The sequence below is a fragment of the Gopherus flavomarginatus genome, chromosome 4, assembly GCF_025201925.1.
Source record: "Gopherus flavomarginatus isolate rGopFla2 chromosome 4, rGopFla2.mat.asm, whole genome shotgun sequence".
Classification (NCBI taxonomy): Eukaryota; Metazoa; Chordata; order Testudines; family Testudinidae; genus Gopherus; species Gopherus flavomarginatus.
Window position 1 is genome coordinate 203,278,472 of NC_066620.1, and position 17,021 is coordinate 203,295,492.

The 17,021-nt window shown below is 45.2% G+C and overlaps 1 protein-coding gene across 1 annotated transcript in view; it reads right to left on the reverse strand.

The window, feature by feature from the left end:
- Nucleotides 1-1,643: 1,643 nt before the first annotated feature.
- RUNX2 (RUNX family transcription factor 2) overlaps nt 1,644-17,021 on the reverse strand; it is a 292,810-nt gene continuing 277,432 nt past the window's right edge. Inside the window, exon 7 of the mRNA XM_050950844.1 lies at nt 1,644-1,902. Within this exon, the coding sequence (XP_050806801.1) occupies nt 1,902 (1 nt within the window). The 3' untranslated portion in view covers nt 1,644-1,901. The remainder of the gene's footprint in view (nt 1,903-17,021) is intronic.

The window sequence follows — 17,021 nt, forward strand, 5'->3', positions numbered from 1 at the left end:
GTTTGGCATGATTTGTTCTTGACAAATCCATGTTGGCTGTTACTTTATCACCATATTATTCTCTAGCTGCTTACGAATTTTTTGTTTAATCATTTGTTCCAGTATCTGTCAGGTATCAAAGTTAGGCCGATTGGTCTAATTCTCCAAGACCTCTTTTTTCCCGTTTTTAAATATAGATGTCATTTTAGCCTTTCTCCTCACCCATCCTTAATGAATTGCTGAAGATAATACAGATGGATATAGTTTAAACCCCTAAATGAAAACTTGAAATTTAGAAATTTTTCATAAAAATATCACTGTTTGGCTAGCTCTGCATATGAAGTCACAATGGTGTGAAACTGGTTTAAATGAGGCCAGACTCAGTTAAACTCCCAAGTGTTCACACCCACTTACCAACGCACTAGTTTACAAAACACCTCTGGCCCAGTGAATTTAAGAAAGATGTGAAGTTGCTTTTATTGCAACGCTTCTCTCTTACAACACGTTGGCATGTGAGCTATCCCAATTTACAGTCAGTTAATCAAATTCAGATGTGCAAAAGGGTGTATATTACACATCACAGTCTGTGTGAGTCTTAGAGAGTCTAACTGACTCTAAGAGGAAGACCCTGGACCAAAGCCTCAGCTGCTGTAAATGACCGAAGCCAATGCAGCTTCATGGGTTTACACTGAGTCTAACTGGGTATAATTGATATCATGAGGGATGGAAAAAGCTATAGGTTTTACAATTTAGACTTACCTCTGAAGTCTAGTTTGGTCCAGTGTGTCTAGAGGTTACATCAGGGGATGGGAACGCCTATTGCTAATTCTATGTCATCTGATCCATCCCTGCACTAATAATTTTTCCCAGTGTGGCTAGCAGGCACGAGGATTTGCACAAGCAGGCAAGGATTCCTACGTCTGAGGATATATTATTGTGGGATAACCACAACATCTCTACAATCAACAAAGCTTTCTTATCTGGGACAAGCTTAACTGTACTACTCAGATGCTGTACTGCAGAATAGTTTATAGCAGTTCAGCAGGATGCCAGCTGATATGGAGAAATAAAACAATGTTTTTATGCAACTTGGATTAACTGTTTCACTGCCTTTTAAGGGACCTTGTTTATTGGTTTAGGCCTCAGCCAGGTCTGAATTTTCCTTATTAGAATGAAGATCCAGTACTACGCTCCTTATGGGGAGACAGCATGGCTTAGTAGACACAGCACTGGACCGGGACTAAGGAAACCTCAATTCTACTCCTACATTTGCTGCTCAGGAACCTTGGGCAAGTACCTCAGTTTCCCCATTTATAAAATGGGGATAATGATACTGACCTCCTTTGGAAAGCACTTTGAGGTCTACTGATACTAGTGCTATATAAGAGGATTAAAAAAAAGCTTACTGCTACTATTATCTAAATTAACTTTAGGTGTTGTCATTATAGTTGTAAACATCTACTGCTGTTTTAACGACTAAGCGTTTGATCTTAGTGATACTTGTTGGCTGCAAGTCAATTAGGCATTGTGTAATGGTATTTGCAGAAAATCTGAACACTGTTTGGAAAATTAGTTTATTTTAAATTCCATGTGACATCAGCGTTGCTGGTTCACTGTACCAGTACCAAAGAGAACATGAATCATGAAGGGCATAGATGGTCTCAGGTGCTTTGCAGAGCAGTTTACATTAGGAAGGTGATGACTATGCAAGTCTCCAGCAAATGCACTCGCCATGGCTCCATAAGGACAGCACATGGGGGAAAGAGGCCATGATGGTGGGATGTGGGTATGTGTCAGGGACAAAGGAATACGTCTTGAAAGAAACAAAACTGAGAACAAATGTAGAGGCTCCGGATGCATTTGGTGGCAGAAGTCTTTGCCCATGATCAGGGATCTGAAGGCCCACTTGCTGGCAAAGAACATCTGAAAAAACAAACAGTGGGGTAGTGAGTAACGTGGAACCAACGTGGCAAACTGTATTTCGGTTTTATACCAAAAGCTTAAACGTTTCCATCTGCAGACTGTGGGTTTGAATTGCACCAGCAAACCCACAGCTCTAATCACCTCTTATTTATTTTGGGCTGTTTTATTTTTCATCTTACTGTATAGACCCCTAGACTTCCCAGTATGGCTTCACCCATGCCCAGCATGCAAGAGCAAGGGTGTAGGCTAGGGCTGCTTTCACTTCTCCAAGGCAGTGTAGGAGTTGTCTGCTCTGCACTTATTTAGTAAGTTTGAAGTTCATTGCTTTATCAGAAACTAGTTGGAAAACAGCTACCAGACAGTAATATCTACCATGTGTCTGATAAGATACCCTTCTGCTGAATGAAATGCGTGATGCAGAGTCTGGGTATGTTCTAAGTGTAACTTGTTTTATTTACATATCCACACCACTCCTGGCATATACCAGGTTACAAAAAGCATACAGGATAATCCCTTCTTCAGGAATCCCACCAATGCCCAGTTACTAGGGAGCATTCCACCTTAAGAATTGGCTCCAGTTAAAGGCCAAGGCAGAGAGCAAACTCTCCTGCTCTTCGTTCAGCAACCTCTACACCAGGTATCAGCAACCTTTGGCACGCAGCCTGCAGGAGTAAGCACCCTGGCGGTCCGGGCCGGTTTGTTTGCCTGCTGTGTCCACAGGTTCAGCCAATTGCAGTTCCCACTGGCTACAGTTTGCCGCTCCAAACCAATGGGAGCTGTAGGATGTGGTGCGGGCTGACTGTTGCTTCCCTCCATCCCCATTGGCCTGGTGGACCGCGGCCAGTGGGAACCGCGATGGGCCAAACCTGCAGACGCGACAGGTAAACAAACAGGTCCGGCCTGCCAGGGTGCTTACCCTGGCAAGTCATGTGCCAAAGGTTGCCGATCCCTGTTCTACATAAAGCCAGCATGACAAAATTAACAGCATACACACACATATATTGTCACAAGACTGAAAACTTGCTCACACACTAACAAAAAACTTTGAAAACTATGTTTCACAGCATTATTTGATGACACCAGCCATAACAATTATATATATATATATATGACATATACCCATAACATGCATTCATTCATATATTAGCATTGACAGAATAATCCACAACAAATCATTTCCTCTTCAAATTTGACTATTTTTCTGCTTGTGAAATTGACACTGATTTACTCACATTTTTGGGGAGTTGTTTTTGGTTTTTCAACCTATATGGATTGATCATGACCAGAACAGACTGGTGTCCAGTGAATGGAAAGGAATGCCTCTGATTGACTTCTATGGTCTTTGGATTGGGCCCCTGAGTATATTTACTACTTGCAGCACTTAGATACTATAATGACTTGTTTTCAATAAGTATGATCAATAAATTGATACCAACTACGGAAAATGCAGTATGTATCTCCAATTCCAGCTATTTTTTTCAGTTGTAATGAGTTTCATAAGTCACATGGTATTGTTTATGTTCCCTGTCTGGAAAAGTGAAACTCTTATTATCTGGAGTAGGATCTGAAGAAGCCGTTTGGGGGTTTTGAATCTCTCAGAGGAGAGATAATTGATAAGTAAGATTAGGAGATTTTAGAGAATTTTTAACCTTTTCCTTTCTAGGCTACATTCCTGAAACATCATTCCTAGAAAAATTAAGCTACTGTTAGGTTTTTTGGGTGAGTGCGTAACAAACAATTTATTCTGTGATTTCCCCCCCTTCCCTCTCCTTATTTTCCATATTTGCCAATGGATAGAACACAACACTCTTGAATTTATTCAGTTTAGAAAATTACTCAAATAATTCTCTACAGATAGTTATGGATCCCTTGCTAATTCAAGGGCAGCTTTCTGGGGGAGCGTAGGCTGGTGGACCTGATCATCAGACTAGGACAAACAATTAGCCATGCCCGTTTCTATTTGTAGCCTTTTCCCAGGACTCCGTTTATTCTCCAAACACCAAAACAAAAGAAAATGTAGACCAATAAACAAAAGGAAAAGCCCAGTTCTTGACAGGGACTGTGAGGACCTCTGACAGTATCTCTACACACCGCACTCTTAAGCCCAGTGACTCAGGGTTGAGCCAAGCCCCCTTTTCATCCACACACATCAGTCTGACTCAGATCAGCAACCATTCGGGATCCGGGTCCCAGGACCTCACTAATGGTGTAGGGCAGAGCCCAAGTCCCACTGGGATTCAGGTCCAAGCCCTATTACTTTTGCAGTGTGGACACAGCTCAAGCTGCAGACCTGAGTCAGAAGGTCTGTGCAACGCAGTATAGACGCATCAGCACAGCAGTGAGACATGGATCCAGCAACCGAAAACCCAGGTCTGCTATGCAGTGTGGACACTCTAGCACAGGATTGGAAACATCGAGTCCACTGTTTATAATACAGTGTAGACATCCCCTTAAGGGTCTGGACCTCCCCAGCCCAGGGAGGCCTAAAGGTCCTGCTTGCCCTCTTGCAGCTTTCTGCTGCAGCCACAGGAGAGTGTGAACTCAAATCTTTCCTGGTCCCAGGCTTCCGCATTTATATTGTCCAGCTGGGAATCAGACTCAATCGTTAGGGGCAGTCCAGCTCAGTAAACTGATTCCCAGCCCCTACCTGCTGGGTCTTCCTCCAGAATGGGGCTGGTGGCCCTCCATGGCCCTTAAAGGGGCACTCCACCCTCTTACAGAGAGTATTCACTATTCATCTGGTTTTAATTGGACAAACTGGTCACATGGCATGTTTGTGTCCTCTGGCTAAAAGAGTATTACTCTTACAATCAGAAGTCCACTCTGAAAGTTCTTAATTTCTTTGAATATTTGCTTAGAATTCACTGCACTTATGAAAATCCCTGGCAGCAATTTGTTTTGCTAAAACATTTTTGGGACACAAACAAAACAGAAGTGCTGTTCACACTGTCAAAGAAAATGTAACCATTCTAATGAATATTCATAGTATATTGTTTTTCACATTCACCCTGCTTTAGTGCAGAGCAGGGCTGGCCTTACCATGAGGCGAACTGAGGCGGCTGCCTCAGGTGCCAGACTGTAGGGGGGCGCCACTAAGACCCAGAGTGTAGAAAATTGTGTCTGCTGCTGGTGCATATGTATTCTCTCTGCTCTAGATGTACAGAGATGGTAGAGTGCTGTGCTGGAGGAAGGAGGGCATAAGAGAAATAACAGGCAGGCAGGAGAAAAGGTGAGAGGGAATAACAGAAAGCAGCAGTAGCTGCAGGGAGAGAGAGGAGGAGGAGCCTCTTTTGGATCTCTCTAGCACCCCCAGGACCCTGGACTGATTAATACCAGCTTCTCAGGAAGCTTCCTGTTTCCTGCTGCTTCCCTGAACCCACTTGAGGAGAAGAGGCAGTCAACTGAAGTAGTAGGAGCCTGTTAGGTCCTTAAGACGCTTATATCTTCCCTCACTCAGGCCCTGCTACCAGCCTGCTTATTTGTCCCCTTCAGTTGAGTGTTGAGAGCCACTATAGCTGGCATAGAACAGCAGTCATGAATGAAAGCAGAAAACGCCCCTCTGGGGCAGCATTCAGAAAGAGAAAGAAAGCAAAGGAAGCTTTTCTGTCTAAGAAGGAAGGAGCTTTTCTGAGATACATAGACACGAATGTTCATGGTGAGCCTTCCAGCCCCAATGAGGATGTGAGTGGTGAGGAGATGCCTGATCTTCCGGTTAGTCAGAGTGCAGGTTGACCTAGCAGCTACTGCAGCATCCATCTCTTCATCTCAAATGGATGCACATGCATATTCCGGAAGAAAAGTGTAGATCAGAGAAGAGTGTGGTGAAGGCACAAGAAACAGCTGCTGCTGAGTTTAGTTCCTTAAGTCAAGATGATCCAGGACTGTGGACCCACTTGAGCAGTAGCCTGAGGGACTTCCTTGTACTGCATGGGCCACAGCAAGTGAAAAACTTCACGTTCCCCAAAGACAATGAAAATAGAAGTTTCTATCCAACATGTTACTGGCGTGAAATCCCTAATGGTGACAAAGTGGAGAGGTCATAGCTTATGTTCTCAAAAATCCAGAATGCTGCATACTGTTTTTGTTGCAAAGTCTTCCAGTCTAATGTTCCAGCCACATTGGGTTCTACAGGAGCAAAGGACTGGAAAAATCTGGCTAGAAATCTGGCATGCCGTAAGAAGGCAGCAAATTACCGGAGAGCATTCCATAGGTGGAAAGAGCTTGAGATGAGACTAAGGTTGAAGACCACCATAGATGATCAGCATCAAGAAGAGATTGCATCAGAGTCTCTTTACTGGCAAAATGTTCTGAAGAGGCTCATTGCCATTGTGAGAATGCTTGCTATTCAACACCTAGCACAAGGTGGCACTTCTGATCAGCTGTATGTGCCAAACAATGGAAACTTTCTTAAAATTGTGGAGCTGATGACTGAGTTTGATGCTGTACTCCAGGAGCATCTAAGAAGAGTCTCCACCCAAGAAATGTACACACACCACTAGCTTTGAAAAACAATTCAAAATGAAATCATACAGTTACTGAAAACAAAAGTTAAACAGAAGATTGCGGCAGATCTGAAGTCAGCAAGATATTACTCTGTTATTCTGGACTGCACATTTGACATCAGCCATATGGAACAAAAGACTTTAATGGTGCGTTTTGTAACAACAACAGAACCTAGTGAAAATGTCCCTGCAATGGAGACTGTCAGAGAGCATTTTCGAGAATGTATTGACATTGATGATACTACAGGAGCTGGTATGACAAATCTGCTTCTTAAAAAGCTGGAAAATACGGGAATTGCAATAGCTGACATGAGAGGTCAGGGCTACGATAATGGTGCCAACGTGAGAGGAAAGAACAGGGGAGTGCAGACATGGATCTGAGAGTTAAACCCACGAGCTTTTTTTGTCCCATGCAGTTCTCGTTCATTGAACTTGCTGGTCAGTGATGCAGCATCAGCTTCTAGTGAGGCTGCTGAATTTTTTTATGTCATTCAAAGCATCTCTGTATTTTTCTGTGCATCAACTCATCGATGGAAAATTTTGAAGCAACATCTGGGAACATCCTCTCTAACACTGAAACCACTGAGTGCCACACAATGGGAAAGTCGAGTGGAAGCGATAAAGCCTATCAAACACCAAATTTGGAAGATAGATGATGCTGTAGTTGCCATTATGGAGGATAATGCCATGACAGGAACTGTTCGTGGGAGAACAGTGGCAGAGGGAAATGGAATCACCAGAAACATACATAACTTCACATTTCTGTGTGGCTTAGTGTTGTAGCATGACATACTGGTTGAAATAAATATTGTAAGCAAGAGACTCCAGGTGTTGACCTTGATATATCTGGAGCAATAGAATAACTGGACAAAGCAAAGTTATACCTACAGTCTTACCGGTCAGATGAAGGATTTCAAAATGTTCTGAAGAGTGCACAGAAGTTGGCAGAGGAAATTCACAATGAAGCTATTTCCCCACCCATTCAAGAATATAAGAGTCACCAAAGAAGAAGACATTATGATTACGAGACACCGGATAATCCCATAAGAGACCCCAAACAACAATTCAAAGTTGAATTCTTTAACTAGGTGCTAGATTGTGCAATACAGTCAGTTGAAGAATGTTTCATGCAGCTCCAGGAACACAGCAGTATATTTGGGATGTTGTATGATATTCCAAAACTCCTCACTATATCTGAAGAAGACCTACACCAGCAATGCAGGACACTAGAGACAGTGTTGACACATGATGACATGCACGATATTGATGCGAGTGATTTAGGTGATGAACTGAAAGCCCTTTTAAGATACATTTCAGCAGGATCAACTCCAAAGGCTGTTCTGGAATATATGTGCACAAATAAGATGACCACCCTCTTTCCAAATGCTTTTGTTGCTCTCTGTAAACTTCTAACACTTCCTGTAACAGTTGCCAGTGAAGAACACAGGTTCTTCAAGCTGAAGTTAATAAAAACGCATCTATGCTCCGCAATGACACAGGAGAGGCTGGCTGGCCTTACAACCATCTCAATAGAGCATGAACTGGCCCAGACTGTGGACCTTCAGGAAGCAGTTCAAATCTTTGCAACCAAGAAGGCACGGAAAGCACCACTTTGATTATTCAAACAGATAAAAATGCCGGTGTTTACTATGCAGACAAGAAAAGTTACATTTGGTGTTTAAGCAGCAAAGATTCCTGTGACACCTTATAGACTAACAGACATATTGGAGCATGAGCTTTCATGGGTGAATACCCACTTCATTGGATGCATGTAGTGGAAATTTTCAGGGGCAGGTATATATATGCAAGCAAGAAGCAGGCTAGAGATAACGAGGTTAGTTCAATCAGGGAGGATGAGGCCCTCTTCTAGCAGTTGAGGTGTGAAAACCAAGAGAGGAGAAACTGATGATGGTGTCAAATTTGCAGATGAACTGAAGCTCAGCAGTTTCTCTTTGAAGTCTGGTCCTGAAGTTTTTGGTGTTTTGGCATTGAAAGTTAAGTGTTCCTTAACATTTTTGAACAAGGCATTTTAAGTTGTTTGTTCTCCTTTATTGGGCTAGGTAGCAAAGCAGTACCATGAGAGGATTAGGACAGAAAGAAGGCAGAATTGAGAACTTTCAAAGTTTTGGCCCAAGTGAGGGGGCATGGGGGCATCATTTGAGCTCCCTGGCTCAGGTGGCCAGCCCTGGTGCAGAGCTCAGTGCAGGCTGGAGGAATGTGATGGAGTTTGCAAACCCCATACTAGAGAGCAGCTCTGGGCCCAGGCAGCCCCACCTGCAATGCCTGCACAGGCTGAAGGCAGGGCTTTATAAAGGGGTACAGAGGCACTCAGGGAGGCAGGCAGTGAAAGGAAGCAGATGGCTGCCTGAACTCTGAGGGGAAAGTACTGCCCAGGAACTTCTTGTCTGGCAGGAAGGAAACCCTTGGGGTGAGGCATTAAATGGCAGGACCAAGTTTCTAATGGGAAACCAAGCCACCAACCCCCACCTGACCACTAGGCATCATCAGGCTGGTGGGGGGGGTTGCACCATGGGTTGGGAGCTACCCCCTGCTAGGGCCCAGGTGTCAGACTATTCCCATCCTATGGGGTCTGTCACTGGGGTCCAGTGGCCTCTGCAGCCCCAGGTCAGAGTCTGCCCCTTCAGCCGCACAACCCAGTTTTACAAGATTCTCGGGCGGGGCGTTGTCACAGGTTTACTACTCACCACTGTGGCACCTCATTGTGCCACGTTTGGGGATTAGCTCTTGACTGATCTGATGCCTTGTCCTTTGGTTTCTTGTCCCATGTTCTGTGTCTCTCTGTCTCTTTCTGGAGTCAGATTATTCCATCTTCATAACTCAGGGTGTTCCTCATCCTGGCTTGCTCCTCCAGCCAGCTCACTATAGTTTTCCCCTTCTGGGTTATCAAAGTCTCTCTGGACCAATTGTCTCAGGTAATCTTCTGATCCACCACCCAGACTGTGCTGCTTGCCCAGTGACTGGTAGGGGAACCCAGACCCACCCATTATTCTGGGTTCCAGTCCTGGGACCCTATGACTAGGAACCACAGTCTATGAAATCCTAGACCCTCAATGATGTTTCCGGAGGCTGCTTCCTACCTTTCTTCTCTAGCTATAGCAACCCTGTGGGTTGCTACTGGAGCTTCTTCTGCTCCCTGTAGCTATTTCACTCTTCTTGGGCTCTTGCCAGAATCTATAGACCAAGGCAGGATCCCAGGACTTACCCTCTACCTCCACCTGACTACACACTTTCTTCCTATAGCCCCTTCTTGTACGTCACTTCCTGGTTTTATACCAGCTCAGCCTGCCCCTGCCCGGTGGGATTTATCAACAATCTGTTTATCAGCCCTGACTCTCTTCCAGGTGCTACACGTCACTGGGTTAAATGGTCACTTTTATCCACTCAGGCTTTGTCATATTGGGTCCCAGGGAAGAGGGTGGGTGCAAGCCCGCCCAGGCTGAAGGCCCCTCCTACAGCCTATGGTGAGAAGCCACTGAGCCTGGGACTCAAATAAATACGAGGGACAACAAAGAAAAAAACAGGAACAGGTGTGAAAGTCAAAGAGTCAAAAATAGGGAACCTGAACGGGACACCAAGCAGAGAACCCCAGACAGTGCCCACTGCTTCATGAAGGTGTCAAGGGAGCCAGCAGACACAGGGCTTTATTAACACAGGGGCTTCAGGGGCTGCAGCCCAGGGCCTCGGGCTAAGTGGGGGGCTCCGCAAGCCAGACGCAGCCTACTGCTTCTTTTCATCTGGCTCGCAGGAAGTCTCCATGCTGCAGGCTGGTTCCTGAGCCACGAGTGCCCCTCCCCGGGGCTGGAGACACAAGCGCTCGCTCGCTGATGTGCCCCGCAGCCCCTAGGTGAGGGGCATTGAGGGAATCTCTGTGCGCTGCCCCCAGCACCAGCTCTGCAGCTCCCATTGGCCAGGTACCGCGGCCAATGGGAACTGCGTGGGCAGTGCCTGCGGCGCCTGTGGGCACAGGCAGCCTGCACTGCACAGAGCAGCCTGGCCCCTCTGCCTGGGGGCCGGACATGCTGGCCACCTCGGGGATCAGAGCAGCAGGGAGCCAGGGCAGGCAGTGATCCCGCCTTAGCCCTGCTGTGCTGCCACACGAAGTAAGCAGCCTGCACTCTGCACCCGCTCCTGTACCCCAACCCCCTGCCCCAGCCCAGAGCCCCTTCCTGCACCTAAACTCCCTCCCAGACCCCACACTCCCATCTGCACCCCAATCCCTTGTCCCAGCCTGAGCCCCCTCCTGCAAACTCCCACCCAGAGCCTGCACCCCGAACCTCCTGCTGCACCCTAATCGCCTGTCCCATCCCTGGCCCCACCCCAGAGCCCACCCCCCAGCTGGAGCTGCACCACCTCCTGCACCCCAATCCCCTGTCCCAACTCTGAGCCCACTCACTCACTCCAAACCCCCAGGGACCCCACAAAATCTATTAGCCCCGGGCCCACAGGAGAGTTAGTCCTGCTCTGAGTGGATGCCGCCCAGAGGAACTCTACCTGGATTTGTGAACAGATAGTGGAACGGAAATAGGCCCCATGGTTGCAGAGTACCCCATCAGCCAACATCCTCTCCCTGGTGTTGTAGATGGCAACCTTGGCCATCGCTAGGAAGAGGTCCTGTGACTTTGTGAGGCCACAGATGGGGTGTAAGTATATGAGAAGGTGGGGGGAGAAGTGCAGCCAAAACCACAAAAGTAAGTCCAGGCGGAGCCAGAAAAGGGGCTGCAACCTGGCACACTGAAGGTAGGTGTGCGCCAAGGTCTCCTTTACACCACAAAAGGAACAGACATTGGGGACGGGTGAACTGTGCCAGGTACATGCCCGTGCTCACCACTCCATGAAGGAGTCACCAACTAATATCCCCACTCAGGCTTTGTGTGGAGTAGACACCCTGTAACAGAATGGCAGCAGCAGGGGAGGCACTGGGCATCAGCCATCAACATCTCAGAGGTCTAGGAGTGGGATGGCAAACTGAAGGTTGCATAAGACAGCAGATTGTTTTGAATGGCCCGTGTTTTCCTGTAACTGTGATGGGACTATGTAGGGCCAGATCTTCTGCTGGTAAAACCTACATGAGTTACAGTGACTTACACCAGTTGGGAACTAGCCCTTTCTCTCCAGAGCTGTAAATCCAGAGTTTTACATGTAAACAATAGAAATTACAAAAATGGCTCCTGAACTAAAGCCTGGAGAAGTGTCAATGTGCCCTGGAGATCCAGAGGATTTTGTTCCCGTTGTTTTAAAAGGGTTTTGGTGGATTAACAGGGTTGCTTAGAAAAGTAAAATGGAGTGGAAGGTTTTCATCTGTATTCTACACCAATATTAATGTTGCATGAGCCTAAACAACAACAACAAAATCAAGCTGCTAAAAATAATGACGAAAGTATTTGGAAAAGTACTTCCATTTTGGAAATGAAACAAAAGCTTCAAGTAAATGCTGAAGAGTAACTTACATTTAACTCTGAAACCTGTCCATGAAATCTGAAGAATGTTTAGAAATTTATTGTTTCCTTATGGTCAGCTGAGTCACATAAACTTACGAACATCGGTGTAACTAGACATCAGGAGTATTGCGCTGAATGTCCCAAGGAAAAAAGCCGCAACTGCAACATATTTTAGTATAAATAAATATCTCTATATACATATTCGTGTGTATTTCATAAAAGTTTCACTGTAACATGCACATTCTTGGCTCCCAAAAGTGCTCTGTATAGATGTTGAACTTCAGTCAGCCAAATAAGCAGAACATTTCATTTCAGACCTTTCCTTTTATCTCACTCCTTTCCCTGCTGTTTCCCTTCTGTCCTTTCTGCCAGCTACTCCATAAAGAAACCTGGGCACAGTATAGAGCAGTCTCCTCTGCTGGCCTAATAGAGCTGCTATGAAGGAAGCCTAGATTCAAAAGTTTCACATAGGAGACATCTTTTCGCCTTTGGCAGTGCTTTTACGCTGGTAAACAGTGGTTAGCTCTGCATGTTTCAATTCATGAAGGTGGTCTGGGAAAGCTGAAGAAGTTACTGGCCTCTACTTTTAGTGGTTGAAACTCTCAGCACCCTTTCAACACATTTATGACACCACGTACTAAAATGGCGTTGAGCTCATATCTATGTTATGGACAGGGGCGGCTCTAAGTGTTTTGCCACCCCAAGCACGGCAGGCAGGCTGCCTTCGGCTGCTTGCCTGCGGGAGGTCCCTGGTCCTGCGGATTTGGCGGCACGCCTGCGGGAGGTCTGCCGAAGCCGCAGGACCAGCGGACCCTCTGCAGGCATGCCGCCAAAGGCAGCCTGCCTGCTGCCCTCAAGGTGACCGGCAGAGCGCCCCCCATGGCTTGCCGCCCCAAGCACGCGCTTGGCGTGCTGGTGCCTGGAGCCGCCCCTGGTTATGGAACATGCAACCAGCCCTCTAAGCTAATATGAGCCTTCTGTTTTGTTGTTATCAGCAGAGCCTACCTGAGCTTGCAAAGTGGTGGGCACCTTGTTGTCTGCTCCACTGACATCAACAGCATTTCATCCACTGATACTAGCAGAGAATTTGGCCCATTTATTATTATTTATTTATCTGTATTAACATAGGGTGGGATTCACAAAAGAACTTAGGCACCTCTCAATGGCAGCTAGGTCCCTAAATACTTTTGTGAATCCCATCTGTAATGCTGAGGAGACCCAGGCATGGACCATGACCTTATTGTGCTAGGTGCTGTACAAACACAGAATAAAAAGAATCCCTGCCCCCAAAACACTTACAATCGAAGACAAAAGACAACAGATGGATCCAGACTGACGGCTGGGGGAGTATAAAGAAACAGGGACCCAATATCGGTCATCATGATAAGCTGTGGTCTCAGGACACTAGCAGCATAACCATTGTCAAGTTTTTTGTAGGCATCACAGCAAAGGGGAGTTTTGACCAGCTCCTCTGGGGTCATGCAAGGGAGGGGGTGAATGCAAAGCACCTTTCCCATTTTTGCATCCTTTGCATAGGAGCCATCTACAATTTCAATGCCTTTTCTCACAAGAAGGGGCAACCTTGGCAGCACTAGCCATCCAAAAGAGGTGGAAGGAGCAGGGATAAAGTAGGACTGTGGTCCTACTCCACCCCACAGAATAGCCAGATTTGCTGGCCATGCACGTGAGCTGATGCTGTAACCCTGAGAACTAGAATGCTTTCTGATGCTCCCGCTGAGACATTAGGATTGTGACACATCCTTCTCTGGCTATGGCTAAATGTCACAGTCACACCCGCACTTTATCGCGTTTTCCATGGAAGATTTCTGTGTTAAATGTAAACCTTAAAATACCACTCTTTTTCCCTGGCAAAATCAACACCATAAAATATATTAAAAATATGGAACATAGCCAAGTTAATACTGAGTCAGGTCCCAGATGAAGTTAGCTTTCATAGAGTTGCACCTGTTTACGCCGAGGATGAAACTGTAACTTTTTCAATATCCTTATTTTTGTGTGCTTGATTTTTCACCCTTAACTTTGTATTTACATTCGTTTTTGCACCTGATTATAATTATTTCTATAGCCTATGTGTTGCAGGAGCTCAGATGAAATGTTCATAGCTGTCCCATCTGGCCTTAAAATCTATGAATCATTAGGTTTATTTATTAATCACACAAAGAAACTACAATTAAAAGAACATTAAGGTTGTGAAATCAAGCATTCAGAAATAAGTAAATGCTAGAATAAAGGTGGCTGTGCAACCTTAATTCAGCGCCCCTCGTGTATATACATTATGGTACAGTCTTTAATTACATGAGGTTAACAAGGGAGTGGAATCCCCACCACTGGAGGTTTTTAAGAACACAAATACCTGTCAGGGATGATCTCAACATACTTGGTCTTGTCTCAACACAGGCTGCTAGACTAAGTGACATCTTGAGATACCTTCCAGCCCTACATTTCTTGGATTCTCTGATCATACACTATTTTTTCCACAGGACCCCTGTCTTATTCAGTACACAGGATGGAACTGTTCTAAAGATGAATCAGGGTTGTGTAGTAAAGGTAGGGTGATCTGCTTGTCCGAGTCCCCTCACCTCCTCATGTGTCTTGCCCGATCCACTGGCCTGGGCCCCTAGCCCCATGTGGGGTTGGCCCCCACATCCACTGGTGCATTGCTGGGGCTGGCGTCACTGCTTGCCCAAGCTCCACCTGCCCCCAGCACAAGGCTGGGGCTGGTATCATTGCTCACTCAAGTCCTGCCTGTCCCCTACCCTAGCCCTGCCTCTCCCCATGCACAGGGCTGGTATAGCCGCTTGTCCCCAAGCCTACCCCCCGCACATTCCTTCACACCCACTGTTTTGGCAAAAGTGGGCATTTGTCCTGTTTGCTCTTGTCAACTGGTCAAGTTGGAAAAAACAAACAGGACAAATGCCCACTTTTGCCAAATATTAGGGACGGTCGGAACAGGGCTTAAAAAAAGGGACTGTCCTGACCAAAACAGGACATATGGTCAACCTAAGTAAAGGAAGCTATTGTCCGTATAACCTTTCCCTCATTTGTTGCAGAAGTTGGAAGGTGTGCAGTGAATGAGACAAGGGATTGCAGGAAGAGAAAGAATGGTCTCATGGTTAAGGCAATTGAATGCTGCTCTTAAGTCTGTCACCCCGGGCTACTCAGCTGATCCCATTTGTCTTTTACCCAAGTTCCTTGTCTATCCAGTCCCATTCTCCTCCCCCACAACACCCCAGGCTCCTCATCTGACCTTCAACCCATTTTTAATAAGGACAAAACAATATATTTCCCCCTAACATCATTTTTAGAAATGGCTAAACCATTTTTACTGAAACTTTCAAAAGAAATTTAGCTGGAGGCAGATGCCCAGAATGGAAAAATTCCATCTGAACATTTTTAAAGTTTAACAGAGATAGAAGCAACTGAAAACAGAATCTGATAATGGGAAGTATCTGGCAAACGTAACTATAGGCAGAGCTACTTTAAAGATCTTTATCATCTTTATTCAAAATTTGCTTCAGTGGAAATAAGAGGCGAGTAGGCAACCTTACTTACCTCTACAAATGCAGCAAAACCTTTGTCTTTAACAGTGCCTTTCCGCATAACAAGAATGACACTCAGAACACCTCATTCCAGCCATCACCCATTGCCCTCCCAAAATATCAAATCCAGAAGAAATACAAATTCAAGGAAACTTCAAAAGACCTCAAAGTATTGAACAAACAAATCAACCAACCAACCAGTCAACCTCTGCCAAGTAGAGCATCTATACCCCTCAAAAAGGAAAAGACTCAGTGTGTCCATGGAGGCCACTAGCAACTTCACAATTGCTAATCTGTTTTCTGTAGGAGGTATCAGATACTGTGGTGATAGACAGCAATATAAATCCCTAAAATAGATAGCTTAAAGATTGATAAACATAGAGACCAAGGCACTACATAATAGTTAGCAGAAGTGACTTGTATGGATGGTAAACTCTCTTCTGAGTTTTATTGATACAGTGTTTATTTTTATTTATTGATAGCAAGAAGTGAATACTCTATATAATCTGTTAACAGAGATGGGGATCAAACTGGTCCAAGACACTGGGAAGTATGTCTCCCCTCTCTTAACATTGCAAACTATTCGCTCATGGCTTGTCAACCTCTTGGGTTTTAATTAATGGAATTCCTGCTAGGGACATTTTTTTCATCACTCATTCTATTCCAACACATTTCTTTCATTTGGAACCTGAGAGCTCTGCCAAACAGGCCCCTGATCTCAGAAGAGGAGGGAGAGGCTGTCTAAACTACAGTCAACCCTCTGTTCAACTTGATTCAATTTAGTGGAATTTCACTTTGTCAAAGGACAAGATGCTGTATTTTGACAGTTGCCTATTTATGCTAACGTGGAGGCATAAAAAATCAGTTTGGTGTTTGGCTCACTTTATCTGTAGCTTTTGCTTAAGAATTTGATGATCCTTTTTCATTTTGACTGACACTGGCATTTAGTTTCTGGTTGTTTGTTTTTAAATGACAGATTTCCTAAGAGACTGCTATTCTCTTCCTAGAACACACCCCTTCTCAACTGCAAATGTGGAAAACCAAAAAAGGAGGGGAAAAAAAAAGATTGAGGTGGTTATTTTGAGGGATGAGGGAAGGGTTGGTTTAAAACTTTTTATTGGGAAAAAATAACTTAAAAAGACAAACAAAAACAATATTGATGCAGCAAATGTAAAAGCTGGGATTTTGGGTCCTAGGCTGCAGTCCTAACTGAGGGAGAATTTCCTATTGACTCCAAAAGTTTGTCTGATTAAGGACTGACAGAATCATTGATCCGGTTCTGTTTTTGTAATTGATAAGTGTGTTGGGTTTTCTATAGAGTTAGGTAAAGTCTGTTCTGGGGGAAGGGATAGTGCCATGGTTTGAGCATTGGCCTCCTAAACCCAGGGTTGTGAGTTTATTCCTTGGGGAACCACACTTAGGGATGTGGGGCAAAATCAGTAGTTGGTCCTGCTAGTGAAGGCAGGGGACTAGACTAAATGACCTTTTAGGGTCCCTTCCAGCTCTATGGGATAGGTATATCTCCATTATATTTCTATTCAGGCTCTCACACTGCTCTTACCACATAGTATCTGAGAATTTTTCAGGAGTGCATTAAG